At 52.8% G+C, this 17,133-nt stretch overlaps 1 protein-coding gene across 2 annotated transcripts in view; it reads right to left on the reverse strand.

Annotated features, from left to right (window-relative positions):
- Positions 1-17,133, reverse strand: part of PDE2A (phosphodiesterase 2A) — a 388,143-nt gene that overhangs the window by 90,551 nt on the left and 280,459 nt on the right. For both annotated transcript variants that reach the window (XM_050950923.1, XM_050951669.1), the window contains one exon: positions 10,637-10,725. In XM_050950923.1, the coding sequence (XP_050806880.1) occupies positions 10,637-10,725 (89 nt within the window). The remainder of the gene's footprint in view (positions 1-10,636; positions 10,726-17,133) is intronic.

Here is a 17,133-nt window from a genome sequence, read left to right on the forward strand (position 1 = left end):
CACACTCCTGCGCAGGTGGGACCAAAATCTGGATCAGACCCCTGCCCACATGCCCAGTGGAGCGGAGGTTTCAGGGCAGTGCAATGAGCCAGCCGCCCCTCCACATGCCATCAGCGGCTATCCAGCCTGAGCAGCATGCCTGGTTAATCCCCACCCTAACTGAATTATCAAGAGCAGGCCGGAGACAAGCAGAGCGCAGCCCCGCTGAGTGCCCTGATCTGATCAGCAGTGATGGTGCCTCCTTTGGCTCACAGCCCCCCACTTTCAACAGGGCTATAAAGGAACCCGGCACCGACTGACCTGGCAACACATGGAATAAAACGGGCACTCAGCCGATTCCCCTTTCTGAGAGCCCTGACGCCTCCCAAATAAGCACTGAGCAGCCAGATTCACCCCAGAGCAAGAGGACGCAACAAGTCAGTGGAGCTGCACTAGTTTACACCAGGCCTGCCTTTGGCCTGCAGTCATCTTCTCTCATGACAAAAACAGCCCAGGGGCTTGGGAGCGTGGTCCAGTGGTTACAGCAAAAGCTTAGGAAGCAGGAGGCCCTGCTTCCGTTCCCTTGCTCTGCCACAGGCTTCCTGCGTGACTGCAGGCAAGTCACTTAGCTTCTCTGTGCCTCAGTTTCCCATCTCTGCAATGGGGCTAACAGCCCGGCTTAATGGGGGAGGGGTGTTGTACATACAGACTGAGCTGATCCGATGCTATGGCCAGATAGGTACCGGAGAGGGATGGATTTACAGTGGCTGTACCCGCATGTCACTGTTCACTTCCACATAGTTGCCTCCTGATTTGCACCAGGGCAGCAGAAAGCAGGATCTGGCCCTAGAAGCATCCACTAGGAAAGGGTTAATTCAGCCTCCTGTCTCCAGGATTCAGCCCCACGCCTGCTCTGTTTGTCCAGAGGTGTTGAGTGGGTGTTACCCTCTGGCCCTGCAGCCACAAGCTGCTGCTAAAGGCAGTAAACTTCCCCCAGGCAGAGAGAGCAAGACCTAATCTGTGGGAAATCGCTGAGGTGCTAGCGCTTTGGAAAGCCACGCGGGCCCTTGGTGGGACGCAGAGGGAGTGAACAGGCTGGAGATCAGTCCGCCCCTGACCCGACAGCGAACAGTTACATCCATTGACAGGGGTGGGCCCTTATCTCAGTGATGCTGGCGTAAATCTGGAGTAACCCCTCTGAAGCCTGCGGTGCTGCTGGGTTACAGAAATGCAGGATCTAGGCTAACGTGCAGTGGCACGGATACACACTGGGCCTAATTCTGACCTCAGGGACACTGGTGTAAATCCGGAGGGGCTCGGCTGAAATCCACGATTTCTGAGGCACTGCGCGAGCAGGAACAGCAAAGCAGGTTGCAAAGATTAATTTTGCCATCGCCCTTCCGAAGTACAGAGGTGTGCCCCCCATGTTACAGAGGGGTAAACTGAGGCACAGAGTGGCAAAGTAACTTGCCTCAGGCCACAAAGTGATTCAGTGACAGAGCTGGGAATACAATACTCAGTCCTTTGCTTTAAGCACTAGCCCACAATTCCTTCACTTCCTCCGATATACCGGGGAACACTCACGGTAATTCACTTTTCTGGATATTTTATCAAGCCGGCGTTGATTTGTTTTGTGCTTTGTGTGGGTGATGAGTCACCCCTGGGTGTCAAACTGGAGCCGATAATGGTGCATAGGCCATAGGGGTCAATGTCACCCCTAACCTGGCAGGGACAGATGGAGACTGTGGCAGGAGACGCAGCCGCCTGTGGCAGAGAGCAGATGGTGCAGGGAGCGTACACTGTTTATAAGGGGGAAGCTACCAGGAGGCCAGCAGGTCTAGTGGTCACAGAGAAAGGCTGAGAACCAGGCTGACCCCGACTGACTAGCCCACTCACTCTGGGGCCCTCGGGCAAGTCACAGAGCCACTTACCCCATCGGGAAAACACCGGATGTGGAAAATCCGTGCACAGCAGCTGCTCCACCTGAGCTCAGATTTCCAGCCTAAGCGTATTTTCCCCTTCAGTGACTTTAGTGAGCACAAGGCCTGAAGTGAACGTGGGTGCTGAACTCCAGCTGCTCCAAGTCAAGGCAGGTCGAGGGAAGCTGTATGGGGGATGGGGTTAGTTTGCGGCTAAGATACTGGATTGGCAGTTGGAGGCCCTGGATTTCATGCCCAGTGCTGCCACAGCCTCTTTGTGGAGCCTTAGGCAAGTCACTTTATCGCTTTGTGCCTCAGTTTCCCCCATCTGTCGGTGTGGGGGTTGTGATGATTGTTTCATGTACCAGGTGCTGGGCAATCAGAAGAGAAGACAAAGTGGCTCTTTATTAAGAGAACTATTTACAGAGCAGCTGCAGCCAGCACTCCAGCCATGTGCACACAGACTGACTTCCTGGTGCCTCCTCGGAACGCTTCCCCGCTGCAACTGTGCAACCTGTGCTCCTGCCTCCGGGCAGGTTGCTAAAAAGATCAATTGTCACCAGGGTTTTGATCTCACTCATATAGTTTGGATTTGCCCAGGGTGCTGGTAAATTGTCCAAGAGATGGGCTCCCACGTTTCCTACGGGGAGAACCTTCCATGGCCAACGCCAGCTCACAGCCAGGAAGCTGTTCCTGGTAATCAGCCCTGATGTTATCTCCCCATTTCATCCCATATGCTGGCTGGCATGCTAAATCATTCCTTTCCCTGCGCTGGGTCAAATATCTGCAGACTCATCCCCTGAGCTACGCACACTGAGAGGTGAAGGACTCGCCCAAGGCCAAACAGCAGGGCAGTGGCAGAACCGGGGTCAACTGACCCTCCGTCTGGTGCCTTATCTGCTCTACTGCCCTGCCCAGTGACACACAAAACCAATGATGGCAGCTAACAACCTACAGCAGTGATTTACAACCCCTGGGGATCCGCAGACTAGGGCAACGATTTTCAAAGGGACATTTTTCAGGGGTCCACAAATGAAAAGAAGTTGAAACCCACTGACCCAGAGCGACTCTTTCCTATTTCACGCCAGGACTTCAGAGCAAACAAGGCCAGGATCTCCCTCCAGCCAAGGAATCCGCCCTACATTTCCGTGGTAGCTCAGAATATCCCAGAAACCAGCCCTCCCATGCAGTTTGTGGCTCTTTTCTCAGCTCCTTCCAACCTGTCAATCTCATTCTAGTTTTGTGGGGATGGCACCAGCCCATGCTGCTGTAACACAGCAGTCGGTGTGTGCCTCCCGGAGTCCCTGTTTGCACCTGATCTGCAGAGGATACGAGTCTGCGACTGCTCCCCACAGGGGGTTTAGTCCTCTAGCTGCCTGCAAAGGCTCAAACTCCAGAAATCCTGGGTTCAATTCCTGGTGATAACAGGGGTGGTGGGGCTCCATAGTGCTGATCATGCAGCTTTGTGAACCTTACATTGCTGCAGCCATTGATTGTGAGGAGCAAGGCATTGGGAGTGAACAGCTTCGGCCTGTGTGAATCTATCCTTGCCAGGAATGGATCTATTCTCTGCCACCCTTGACTGAAGAAGACTCTGCATGTGTGGAGCTTTCCACCCCAACCCGGGCCTGAATAATTTATCCTGAAACCCGTCAGACTATTTCACTTCCAAACACACTCAGGATCTGTTTCTCCAGGCCACAGCAGTATTTTTACAAGGATGTCTTTAAAAAGTTTAATTAAACAAGGGCTGGTTGCTCGTGGCGCTCCCAGAGCGGGAACATTCAGGTCACTGGCTCCCGATGACGCAGCAGACGGGCCATTAGCCACAAGGATCAGCAGCCAGGTCGCTGTTTCGGAACTTCAATTTAATCAGTTCAGCAATCCATTTTTTTAAAATACATAGGAAAATCAGCCCACGTAGGAGACTAATAATTACATCCAGCGCTTCCCATGCCTAGATCCCGCAGCACGTTACGAAGGCAGGTCAGTGTCTCCACCTCCATTTTACAGATAGGGAAATTGAGGCATGGATCAGCAGAGGAACTTGTCCAAGGTCACAGAGTGAGGCAGTGATCGCAACAGAGTCTCTTGACTCCCTGCCTCATGCTTTATTTGCTGTCCCACAATAGCTGGTACCATTGAGACCTGGGGATGGAAATGAACACCCTGGAATGATCCCTTCCATATTCCAGACCAGGACTTTAAAACAACTGAGGCAGAGTTCCCTGCCCTGCCCAGGAATGTGGGACAAGCCAGGCCAGCTGGGAGAGAGTCTGTTAGTTTCTGGAAGACCAAGATCCTGGCTCTATCAGTACCTTGCTGTTTGAACACTCCGTGCCTCAGTTTCCCCAAGTGTGAAATGGAGGTGATGCCACTGACCTCCTTTGCAAAGCGCTCTGAAAGCAGCGGATGAAGAGCACTAGGGAAGAGCTCAGGATTGTTAGGATGAGGATGGAGGCCTGATTTTCAAAGCTGCGGTTGGCTTCAGCTGGAATTGTGGGTGCTCAGCACGCCAGGAAAGCCAGGCTCTGAGCGCATCAAGATTCCTGATCACTATTTGCATTGGAGTAGAACCCAGGGGCCCAGATCCTGGATCAGGGGCCCATTGCAGTGGGTGCTGTACAAACACCTAACGAACGGACGGTCCCTGCCCCGAACAGCTGAATGGAAACTGAGCGACAGCAGACGGACCCAGACAGACGGGGGGAGCCCCAGGAAACAATGAGATATGACTGGGCAGTGTGCTGGGCTGTGGGTGCAGCTCCCCCATAACCCAGCGGGGTGGGGCTCAGAAGTACAGCCGCAGCACAGGCTGTGCATTTGAAAAGGTGGACGCCACCCTAGCAGCCCCAGCGGGGGCAAACCAGACAGAGGTTCCCCCCTTTCGTTATCCAGCGCTCACCGTGGACGTCTGTCCCAGGCATTCCCAGCCCAGAAGTGCACCCATGCGCATGGACCAAGGAGCAAGATAGGCTGATGGTCTATCTCCGTTCGAGGTGTCCCAGCTCCAGCACCCCCCCACAGCAAGGAGCAAAATGCTGATCCCGCGTCTGTGCCCTAAATGGGCCATTTGATCTGCCCATGGCTGGGGCTGAGTTTATGCTCCGAAGCAGACTGGGGCCTGGGTACCGTCTCCTCCCCTCTTGCCAGGGCTGGGCTGGAGCCCTACAACAGGGATCGCCTGCCCTGCTGCAGCTCCTGCCGCACCTGTTTCACAGAAGTTTCCGGGGCTGTTGGTATGGCACAAAAAGTCTCTCAGATTGGCATTTGGGAGAGCCGCCTCCACGTCAGCCCCTGCCAGTTTCCTCCCTCTGCGTGTTCGTTTCTTCCCGCAGCTCAGGAATGTCTGCGGTGGCCCTGTTTGTCAAGCAGGGCCAGGCTGACACCCACCGGCTGCCGGGCCAGTCCCTGTTTGGAACAGAACCAGTGCCTCTCCACGATGAGGGGTTCGCAGCAAGAGGGAGCTTGCAGCGTGCGGGGCTATGGAGGGGCCCAGCTGGGGAAGGGCAACCTGAATGAATGAGGTGGCCAGGGCCGTGCTCAGCAATCCGTGGGGCAGGCAAGGATCCGAGCCGGAGGCAGGGAGCTGCACCTAGTAGACGTCTCAGCAAACAGAACTCCCGACCACGTGTGCACAAAACATGATGCCTTCCCTTGCTCCCCATTATATCAGCATGGAGAGCCCTGGTACAGGCAGAGGGATGAGAGCTCAGGGTGTATCATGTAACTGCATCCGCACAAGGCATTGTACCAGTTTAAGGGTATCCGTAAAAAACCCACCGCCCTGACTGACGTAGTTAGACCAGTACAAAATCATCATGTAGCTCAAGCCTAAGAACTGAAACCCTTTCCAACTCTTTTCTTATCCGCTGCTATTCTAACAATTTACCTCAGTAATTTCCCGCTGCAGGGAGTTCCACAGCTACCTGTGCGTAGCATAGCAACAAGACTTCCTACTTTGGAAATGCCAACATTATGCAGCAGTGATTAGAGCTTGCAATAGTTTCTGTCTTATCTTTAAACTGCCATCCCTGAGGTACTTATCTCCAGTTCCCATTCTCTTATGCTGAATTTATACAGCCCGCATTCCTTTAGCAGCTGAGTGCCTTACAATCGTAATGTATTTATCACTGGCCCCCTAGAGCCGTGCCGGAATGCACCAGAAAACCAATCTTAAAACCCAGCAACTCTGAGAGCTATAAAACCCTCTGGCTTTATTAATATGGTGACAGTGTTTCATGGAGCAGGTGCCAGCCTGAGCTATACGTCAGCTAAGAAATTAAATAGAGGAGGAGCGCTGAATCACTGAATGGAACAATTTAATTTCTGTCTCCTTCCCTCTCAGCTTATTGCCTAACAGAGCCTCTCCTTCCCCAGAGCAGTAAAGAGCCAACATAGTTAGCAGTGGGGTCAGGGAGCCAAGAAGCAAGGGCGGGGGGAAGAACTCACATCGCCAAAGTTGGGTTTATACAAGTATTGTAATGAATGGGCTAGTGTATCTATGTCACCATTGCCCTCTGCTGGATAGAATGGGAACTGCCCAGCTGTGTGTCATAGATCTTCTACTGCAGACAGCTGATGGAGATTCTCCTCTAGTGCATGAGGAAGGAACTTGTGCTTTTGGGGCAGGAAGATGCACATTTTAGTGCCAGTGAAAGGTGCAGGGTTGTCAGCTCTGGGGTCTGAAGGTCTCACAGAGCAGAGCAGTGGCAGGCTTCCCCAACATGCTGCCTGACTAATTCTGGATGCACATGAGAAAAGCAGGCTGTCTGTCCAGAGATAGCCCTGCTGCTCTCAGAACAGAATTAACTGTGTCCCTCCCCAGTCTGCTTTTCCACTGCAGGATTCCTTGGGCTTTTCAGTTCCCTCTCCCCCCAGTGAGGTCACAATCCTCTGTTTTGACATCACAATTCGTTACCATGGAGACAACAATGTCACAAAAGCAGAGGCTTAAGATTCCTAAGCAACAATAATCCTGTTTTCATGCTATTGTCCTTACACATAAATAAATAAAAAATGAAGGGCGCCACCTCCTTTCCGTCCTGTGCAGAACGAGACTCCTATCCCTCCATCTGTCCATGGTGGTTTTAGGATGCCCGTCGCTGGTGCTCTCAGGCACTAGAATGTTTTTCAAAAATGTCTGTGATGCAGAGATCTTTAGCAGGGCTAATGAATGAATGGAAAAACCACTTCTGCCCTACAGAGGGCGGTCTTTCCCTTCCAGGTGAGTCAGTTGCCACACTACATCCCAGAGGCGGTTGCATTTCAGTGATGGGTGCAGTGACATTTGTATACATAAGGACAACTCTTCCCCACTTACTGGGTTCTATTCCCAGCTCTGCCACTGACTCCCCATGTGACCTTTGGGTAAGTCACTTCCCCTCTCTGTGCCTCAATTTCCCCATCTGTTAAAATGCAGAGAACAAGGCCACTAACTGACTTCATAGAGTTTGAGTGCTGTTCAGATACCCCGGTGCTGGGAGCCACAGAATTACCAAGGGCTGCCAGCAGCTGAAAACATTAAAAAGGACCCACAGAACAGGAATCTTGCACGAGGCAGTGGATTAGCAAACAGCTGTTAATCGGGCCCACGTGATGGCCAGGACTGGAATAGCAGTGGGTGGAACTGAAGCCTAGGACTGAGATGCACTGGCAGAGCCGGGCAGGAATTTTCTACAGTACTCCCTCACCGTCCCTCTAGAGCTGCCTCAGCCTTCCCTGCCATTAGCTGTAAATTCCCTTACAGATGGAAAAATCAATCAAACAAACAATTCCTGGGAAGGCAAAGTGCTGTGTTTGTAAGTCTGCCCCTCCTTCCCCACCACTGCTCCATTTGACCGGCTAGCAAGTGATTTCATGCTGCAGACATTCGGCAGCAGGCTGAGAGAGAGGAATTCAAATGACTGAACGAAGCTTTGTACCAACTCCATTGATCTCTGGCTAATGGTCTACTCAACAAGCCGGCTGCTTCCTAACGAACTCCAGCCCAGGCTGCAGTAGTTCTGCAGCAGATGAGAGTCGAGAAGAAATGACACTGATTTATTCTAATACCCCAGAGAACCAAACAACTCTAGGAAGTGAGAATATCTTGTAATAAACCCAGGGCCACCAGGGATTACATGTTTATTGCTACCCTTCACATCATTTCTTATTGGAGCTACAAAACAGCAGCAGGGCTAGAATCCAGATCCTCCTGCTCAGAAAGAAACCCAGCCCTCAGCCACAGGAGAACCTTCAGTAGCTGGCAACAGTATCGGGCCTATGACACGCTGCTGAGCAGTGCTGATTCCACTCAATAGAGGGTGGTGATCAGTGCACACACAGCAAGCACATTTTTTAAAAGTGCATTTTCCAAAGAGCTTTAGAAATCCCTGTCACACTCCCGTTTCTCTACTCTGGTGCCACCGCAGCAACGGACTTCCCAATGGGACAAGCCTCGTTACATAAAGACAGAGACAGATCCCTGTCCCATTAGATTCATAGATACAGCCAGGACCCCGACGGCCAGTTGTCTGATCTCTTGCATAGCACAGAGCAGAGAACCTCACCAGTAACCTTTGCATCAAGCCCATAACTTCTGTTTGAGCTAGAGCATCGCTTTCAGAAAGGTGTCTGGTCCTGACCAGGGCCACCCAGAGGATTCAGGGGGTCTGGGGCAAAGCAATTTCAGGGGCTCCTTCCATAAAAAAAAAGTTGCAATGTTATAGAATACTATATTCTCGTGGGGGTCCCTGCAGGGCCTGGGGCAAATTGCCCCACTTGCCCCCCCCGCCTCCTCGGGGCAGCCCTGGTCTTGATTTAAAGATGTCAAGTGACGACAAATCCATCATGTCCCTAGATAAGTTGCTCCATCGGTTAATTCCCCTTGCCGTTAGAAACCACTGAAAAGCGCACAGCTGTGCATAACAATGCTGCCTTCGCAGGGTCAGGACTTTCCCAGTCCTGACCGCATTTTCTTCACACTAGAGGTTTTCCTTCTGGCTCCAGCAAGGGCTACCAAAGCCTGCAAGTTTGGAGTTCCTACCTTCAGTCGTTGCTAAAGTTACACACAAGCCTCTTAGTTTAATCAGAAAATCCCAACACCACAAACCCATTTTTTTAAAGTCCTCCTAAAATAATCAGACCCGACTACATTGGCCTAATAAGAATTGCTGAAGTTTTTAAGAGAGTGTCCGAATTCCGGTGCCTCAAAAGAAGCCCAGAACGTTCAACTGAAAAAGACAAAAACAAGTGCTTTGTCCCTCAATTTTCCCCCACAAAAAGCAGCAGAAATGACTTGGCTCAAACATTTCCCCCAAGTTCATCTTCGGGCTTTGGACTGAGCCTGGGATGTTTTCAGCCTTCAGGAAAATGCTGAGTCATTTTAATAAAGGGGGTCGGAACGGAGACCACGTCTCAAGCTTAACTCTAGCGATCGCTGGCATTAGCCTGTTACATTAAGGCTTCGAAATGGGCCACTGATGGTGGCAGCGGAGCCGGCTGGAGGGCGACAATCCCATTTCACGGCCATATGGGAGGTTTGGGGGGGTTTCCCCCCCATTCCGTGTTGAAACAAAACTGAACCCTTTCGAACGTGATTGCAAAACCAACCTCTGGAGATGGGTGCTTGGGGCATGAGGCCCTCTGCCCTCCACCCGCAGCTAAAACATTCTCAGGAATATTTCACGGACATTGGTCGCTTTGCTGACACAGCGTATTCTGACCCGCTCTCATAGACTCATAGACTCATAGGTCAGAAGGGACCAATCTGATCATCTAGTCTGACCTCCTGCACAAGGCAGGCCACAGAACCCCACCCATCCAATTTTATAACAACCCCTATCCCAGGACCGAGTTATTGAAATCCTCAAAAATGGTTTGAAGACCTCAAGCTGCAGGGAAACCACCAGCAAGCGACCCGTGCCCCACGCTGCAGGGGAAGGCGAAAAACCTCCAGGGCACCTGCCAATCCGCCCTGGAGGAAAATTCCTTCCCGACCCCAAATATGGCGATCAGCTAAACCCTGAGCATGTGGGCAAGAGTCACCAGCTAGCACCCAAGAAGGAATTCTCTGCGGCAACTCAGTACCCATCGCATCCAACATCTCCCCGCAGACCATTGAGCAGACCTGTCTGGTGGTAATTCAAGATCAATTGCCCAAATTAACGATCCTATCATAACATCCCCTCCATATACTTATCAAGCTTTGTCTTAAAGCCAGGAAAGTCTTTTGCCCCTACTACTTCCCTCGGAAGGCTATTCCAGAACTTCACTCCCCTAATGGTCAGAAGCCTTCCTCTAATTTCAAGTCTAAACTTCCTAATATCCAGTTTATACCCATTCGTCCTCGTGTCTACATTAGTACTAAACTTAAATAATTCCTCTCCCTCCCTAACGTTAACCCCCTTGATATATTTATATAGAGCGAGCATATCCCCCCGCAGCCTTCTTTTGGCCAGGCTAAACAAGCCAAGCTCTTTGAGTCTCCTTTCATAAGGCAGTTTTTCCATTCCTCGGATCATCTAGCTGCGGAAGGGGGTTAAAGTGCCTCTATTGCCAGGTGGGTAGGCGGCCAGCCTGGCATATAGGAGACCCACATTCAAGTCCCCCAAAATGGGGGGAACAGGCTTCGACCTGGTCTCATCGGTAGCTAATTCCCGAGGGGCGTAATGCAGCTGAGCCTGAGAAAGGGGATTATTTTGCAAAGTTGTTGGACATAGACAGGGCTGTTGTGCACAACCACAGCTGGGGCTTACCTGATCTTTCCCTCGGGAGGCAGCTCGTGGGGAGGGTCGTCGCAGGTCAGCCTGGCTTCTCCATCCAGCAGGTAGACGTACACGTGCTCCTAGGGGGAAGAAAACACTGCAGTCAGTCACCAGAGCACACGTCTCAGGGCTTGAACAGGCAACTGTGGGATGGGGCCCTCAGCTCTGCATCCACATGGGCATCGCCTCTCTTCTCTCTGAGCGAGAATATCCCCCGACTCTGGGAAGGAAGGAGCCTAGTGGACGGGGACCCAGGAGATTGGGGTTCAACTCCTGGCCCAGACACTGGTTCTCTATGTGGCCTTTGGACACATCAGTTTGTCCCCTTCTGTGCCTCGTCTGTACAATGGAGATCAGCCCTCCCGGGGTGCGGCGAGGGCAGTTTCTACCAGCAGGGCCGGGTGCTCCCATGCTGTGATGAGGGAAGCTGCAGATGGACAGATGCCTGGTCTGATTCGGGGAGGGAGGAGGGCAAGGCCTCTGCCAGGGAACCCGTCAGCAACTGAGACCAGCAGACGTGGCTAGGGTAGGGTAGCAGAGGACCCCCAAGAGTCCTGAGTTGCTGACGGCTGGTGCACAGCATTGCCTAGGCCCCTTTATGGAGGCTCCAAAATCATTAGTCACTTCTGAAAACCTCTCGGGCCTGGGCCTGGCTCCCAGAAGCGTCACAGGACCCCCTGGAGTGGAGGGTGAGACACTGGCCAGGCTGCCCCTAATTCCTAACTTGGAGTTAGACTGACCAGCCTGGCATGGGTGAGACTGGAAACCCTCTCTGCAGAGGTTGCCACCAGGAGGGACATCCAGGATAGCTTCCAGCTCAGCAAATGTACCTCTTCAACCCTCCTGCTACCACAGCCTGGGCCCTTCACAGCTCTGCCGGTGCCCCCAAGCCTGCTCTGCTGGTGCCCCCCAGCCCTTACTATCCCAGCCCTGCCCCCAAACTCCCCAATACCCCAGCCCGGGGCCCCTCACAGCTCTGCTGGCGCCCCCCAGCCCTGCCCCCGAACTCCCCGGTACCCCAGCCTGGGCTCCTCACAGCTCTGCCGGTACCCCCCAGCCACCCCAGCCTGCTCTGCTGGTGCCCCCCACCAGCCCTGTCCCGAACTCCCTGGTATCCCAGCCTGGACCCCTCACAGCCCTGCCAGTGCCCCCCAGCCTGTTCTGCTGGTGCCCCCCAGCCCCTGCTACCCCAGCCCTGCCCCCGAGCCCCCAGCCACCCCAGCCTGGGCTCCTCATGGCTCTGCCAGTGCCCCCCAGCCACCACACCCTGGGCCATTCACAGCTCTGCCAGTGCCCCCAGCCACATCAGCCTGGGCTCCTCACAGCTCTGCCAGTGCCCCCCAGCCCCTGCTACCCCAGCCCTGTCCCCGAGCCCCCAACTACCTCAGCCTGGTCCCCTCACAGCTCTGCTGGTCCTACCCCAGCTTGGGCAACTCACAGCTCTGCCAGTGCCCCCCAGCCTCCTGCTACCCCAGCCTGGGCCCCTCACAGCTTTGCCGGTGCCCCACAGCCCCCTGCTATCCCAGCTGGGGCCCCTCACAGCCCTGCTGGTGCTCCCAGCCCTGGAAGCCCCCAAACACTCGCTAGTTCACTTTGACTTGACCCAAAGCGCCTCCTGTTGGTCTGTGTTGAACCATCCCTCCCCTACTGCTCTTCCCACCCATCTCAGCCCTGTCCTGCAGGGCCCCCTCCCCTGGGCTGGGCTCATTCTCATTGCACAGCCTGTCTCTCCTAGTGCAAATCAACCTATCTAAAGCCCCCTCCCTGCCTCGCTTCCCCCTGGCCTTGGCGCTGAGCTGGCAGAGGGCTTGGGAGCTGGCATGGGGCACCCCCAGCCTCACACAAGCTGAGCACAGCTCCCATGCCACCCCACGCCTGAAGCCATTGGAATGTCCCAGTGCGGCTGTGTAACGATGCTCGTTCTGGCAGGACCCAACTGAGAGTGCCGATTCAGGACAAATTGCTTAGAGCAGGGCAGTCACAGCCCAAGGCTGGGGTTTTTCCACCTCTAAGGCAAACCAAACCAGCCGGATTAAGAGGACTTTGGTCTCACCCCACTGGCTAACCACAAGTCACACAATCAATTCCCTTAGACACTCCAGTTTCCCAGTATCACCACCAGTGCCATTCATCCTGGGGACAAGTGGTTATGAAAACCACCACCCCAGTAAAAGAAAAAAGGTTCTCTTGATCCCAAAGGACCAAGCCCCAGACCCAGGTCAATCTACAAATCAGATCTTACCCACAAATCACGCTGTTGCCAATCCTTTAGAATCTAAAATCTAAAAGTTTATTCATAAAAGGAAAAAGATAGAGATGAGAGCTAGAATTGGTTAAATGGAATTAATTACCCACAGTAATGGCCAAGTCTTGGTTCAGTCCTGAAGCAGTGATTGAATAAACTGCAGGTTCAAATCAAGTCTCTGGAGAACATCCACAGCTGGGATGGGTCATTCAGTCCTCTATGTAGAGCAGGGGTTGGCAACCTACGGCACACGTGCCAAAGGTGGCACGTGAGCCAATTTTTGATGGCACGTGGTGTGGGCTGAGCCGCTCAGCCCAGCACTGCTCTGGGCTTCCCACTGCTGGCCCTTTGCCAGCCGGGGTCCCGCCACCGGTCCCACTCAGTGCCCGCTGCTGGCCTGGGTGAAGGAACCCAGGCTGGCAGCGGGCTCATTGGCAGGACCTGACGACTGAAACCCCAGAGCTAGGGCAGGCTGAGACACTCAGCCCGCTGCCACTCTGGGTTCCCTCTGCCGGGGTCCCCTGCCGCAGCCCCACTCACCTTGCTTCCAGTTGGAGTTCCAACGCAGGCCCCCTGCCAGACAGGGTCCAGGCCTCTAGCCCTGCTCAGCCCTACCAGCTGCCAGCTCCACTCACCTCAGCTGCCAATCTGGAGTTCCAGCCGGTAAACAACTGATCACTCAGAAGCCTCTGTGCAACTTAAAGTATCCAAATACGTGTCACCAGACATTGGAAAACTCAGCAAGGAAAAGCAAGGGCAAGGATCACACTGAACTAATAAGATCTGCATTTTAATTTAATTTTAAATAAAGCTTCTGAAACATTTTGAAAACTTTGTTTACTTTACACATAACAGTAGTTTGGTTACATATGTAGACTTAGAGAGAGACCTTCTAAAAAAACTTTAAAATGTATTACCGGCACGCGAAGCCTTAAATTAGAGTGTATACATGAAGTCTTGGGACACCACTGCTGAAAGGTTGCTGACCCCTGGTGTAGAGCTTCCGTTTGTAGCAAAGTCCCTCCAGAGGTAAGAAGCAGGATTGAAGACAAGATGGAGATGAGGTATCAGCCTTTTATAATTTTTTCCAGGTGTAAGAACACGTCTTTGTTCTTACTGTGGAAAATTACGACAAAATGGAGTCTGGAGTCACATGGGCAAGTCCCTACATACTTTGCTGAGTTACAAGGTGCATCTGCCTTCTCTCAGTGGGTCTGTTGTGTATCTGATGGTTCTTAATGGGCCATCAAGCAGGCTAGGCAGAGCTGACACCAACTTGTCTGGAGATTCACCCAGAAGCATAGCAGAAGTTTGAAATACAGACAGTATAGAGCCAATACTTAGAACTTTAAATACAATATATGTATACAGATAGCGTAATCATAACCAGCAAATCATAACCTGGTCTTAGACACCTTACTTGACCCCCTTTATGCAAGATTTGGTGCCACTACAGGATTTTGGTTGCAACCATGTTCTATACAGTCCCAGTTCAAATCAATCGTGACAGGATGTGAAGCCCAAACACCCCCCGAGCCCGCTTGTTCCTGTGTGGGGAGACCCAGCACTGCGTGGCAGAGGGAGGAGGGCCAGTGTGCCCACAGAAAGCTCCCTCCCACCACCCCCAGCCCCAAAACAAACAAATCCTCAGCTCACCATGCACTGGAGCAGGAACCTGGCACCCTAAGCTCCCCGCGTTGCTATGTGATTTTGCCTCTAATGATCTTCTCAGCCACTAACGAGCTTTGCAACTAAGTCTCCCCTCCTGTGGTTGGGCCGGCTGTACATGCAGCTCACTGGGGGTTTGTCTCACTTGGGGAACTGACTTCCTCTTGCGGCACTGGGGTGCACCCGAGACACATTGCGGGGGCGCAGGGGGCAGCTGGATTCAGCCAGGACTCAACCCATGGAAATCTGCTACGGACCCTGTGCCCGGGGGGTGCCCGGTGCATCCAGCAGCAGGGCAGTGGTGCTGTACCTGGGGGTGCCCGGTGCATCCAGCAGCAGGGCAGTGGTGCTGTACCTGGGGGTGCCCGGTGCATCCAGCAGCAGGGCAAGGGTGCTGTACCCAGGGGGTGCCCGGTGCCTCTGGCAGCAGGGCAAGGGTGCTGTACCCACCCGGAGCATTTCACAGCATCCAGACAGGCAGGGAAGTTTTAAACCCTAGGAATTAACAGTACACCTGTTACACTCTGCCACTCCTATGGGGGCCACTCCAGAACCTCTCTCCTGTGATGGGAGGAGGGATAGCTCAGTGGTTTGAGCATTGGCCTGCTAATGCCAGGGTGGTAAGCTCCATCCTTGAGGGGGCCATTTAAGGATCTGGGGCAAAAATCTGTCAGGGACAGTACTTGGTGCTGCTGTGAAGGCAGGGGACTGGACTCAATGACCTTTCAAGGTCCCTTCCAGTTCTATGAGATAGGTATGTCAGGGTTCCTTCCCCACTCTGAACTCTAGGGTACAGATGTGGGGATTGTACCCTAGAGTTCAGAGTGGGGAAGGAACCTTGACATACCTATCAGGGTATGACGGGGGGACTTGCATGAAAGCCCCTTGAGCTTATTTCTACCAGCTTAGGTTAAAACCTGGTACGCTGCCACCACCAAGTGATTTAACAAGAAATAGGGAAGGGACCATTTGGAGTTCCTCGACGACGAACTGGGAATGTTCTTAATGTTCCCTCTGAATACTGTGGGTGGGCCTCAGTTCCTGGCCAACCCTCTGTAGCCTAGCAACTGATGGCCCAGGCCCTTCCCCACTGCAAGGGGATGCTAAAGATGTTGGCAACAAAGATCAGGTGACCTCCTGGACCGGGGAAAGGAACTGAGCAGAGAGGAGGGACTGGAGGGGGTTGTTAGTCTGGAGCTGGCTGGGGAAGAGGAGGGAAGTGCAGACATGGGGGTCTGGCTCACTGCCCCCCAGAATGGACCCAGCCGAGGCGTTCCATTCGCTGTACCTACAAGCTCTGTTTTAGACCCTGTTCCTGTCATCGAATAAACCTCTGTTTTACTGGCTGGCTGAGAGTCACGTCTGACTGCAAAGTGGGGGTGCAGGACCCAGTGGCTTCCCCAGGACCCTGCTGGGGCGGGCTCGCTGTGGGAAGCGCCCGGAGGGGCAGAGGATGCTGAATGCTCCAAGGAGAGACCCAGGAAGTGAAGACGTGTGAGCATCTTGCCCTGAAAAAGTCTGCTCCAAGGGAGAGGAGGCTCCCCAAAGTCCTGACTGGCTTGGTGGGGAGCAGTTCCAGAGCATCGCCCGGGGACTCCATGACATTCTTCCTCCAAAGTATCCCCCCAAGCCCTTATACCTCCTTTCCTGTGGAGGCTTGAGAATAATATCCTAACCAATTGGTTACAAAGTGATCAAAGACTCAACCCCTGGGTCTTTGGACAATGGAAAAATCAGTCAGGTTCTTAAAAGAAGGACTTCATTAAAAAGAAATTGTAAAAATCATCTCTGTAAAATCAGGATGGAAAATAACTTTACAGGGTAATCAGATTCAAAGAGCCCAGAGGAACCCCCTCTAGCCTTAGGTTCAAAGTTACAACAAAACGGGGATAAACCTCTCTCTAGCAAAGGTAAAATTCACAAGTTGAGAAAACAAAGATAAACTAACACGCCTTGCCTGGCTGTTACTTGCAAGTTTGAAATATGACAGACTTGTTCAGACAGATTTGGAGAGCCTGGATTGATGTCTGGTCCCTCTTAGTCCCAAGAGCAAACACCACCAAAACAAAGAGCACAAACAAAACTCTCTTCTCCCCCTCCCCTGCTTCCAAGATTTGAAAGTATCTCGTCCCCTTACTGGTCCTTCGGGTCAGGTGCCATCCAGGTATTTGAGCTTCTTAACCCTTTACAGGTAAAAGGATTTTGGTGTCTCTGGCCAGGAGGGATTTTATAGTATTGTACACAGGAGGGTTGTTACCCTTCCCTTTATAGTTATGACAAGGTATATCTCCGTTATGTTGAAACCTTATAATGTCCTGCCTCAGTTTCCCCTGGCCAGTTGAGACTGATTCGTTCATAGCAAAAATAACATGCCACCAGCATCTGATTTAGAAGCTGTGACTTTTAGAACAATTCCCTGTCATATGACTTCAGGCTCGAGGGCCATGCCTCAGATCAGCACATCAGGACCTGCTTAGGACTCGCTGACAGTCAGCGCTTTCCTGAGCTGGGGATTCGGGGGGTGCAGGTTTGAAATACGGCTACCGATACCCAGAGCCCGGGTCTGGATTGGAAG

This window comes from Gopherus flavomarginatus, chromosome 1 (assembly GCF_025201925.1).
Source record: "Gopherus flavomarginatus isolate rGopFla2 chromosome 1, rGopFla2.mat.asm, whole genome shotgun sequence".
NCBI classification, from domain to species: domain Eukaryota; kingdom Metazoa; phylum Chordata; order Testudines; family Testudinidae; genus Gopherus; species Gopherus flavomarginatus.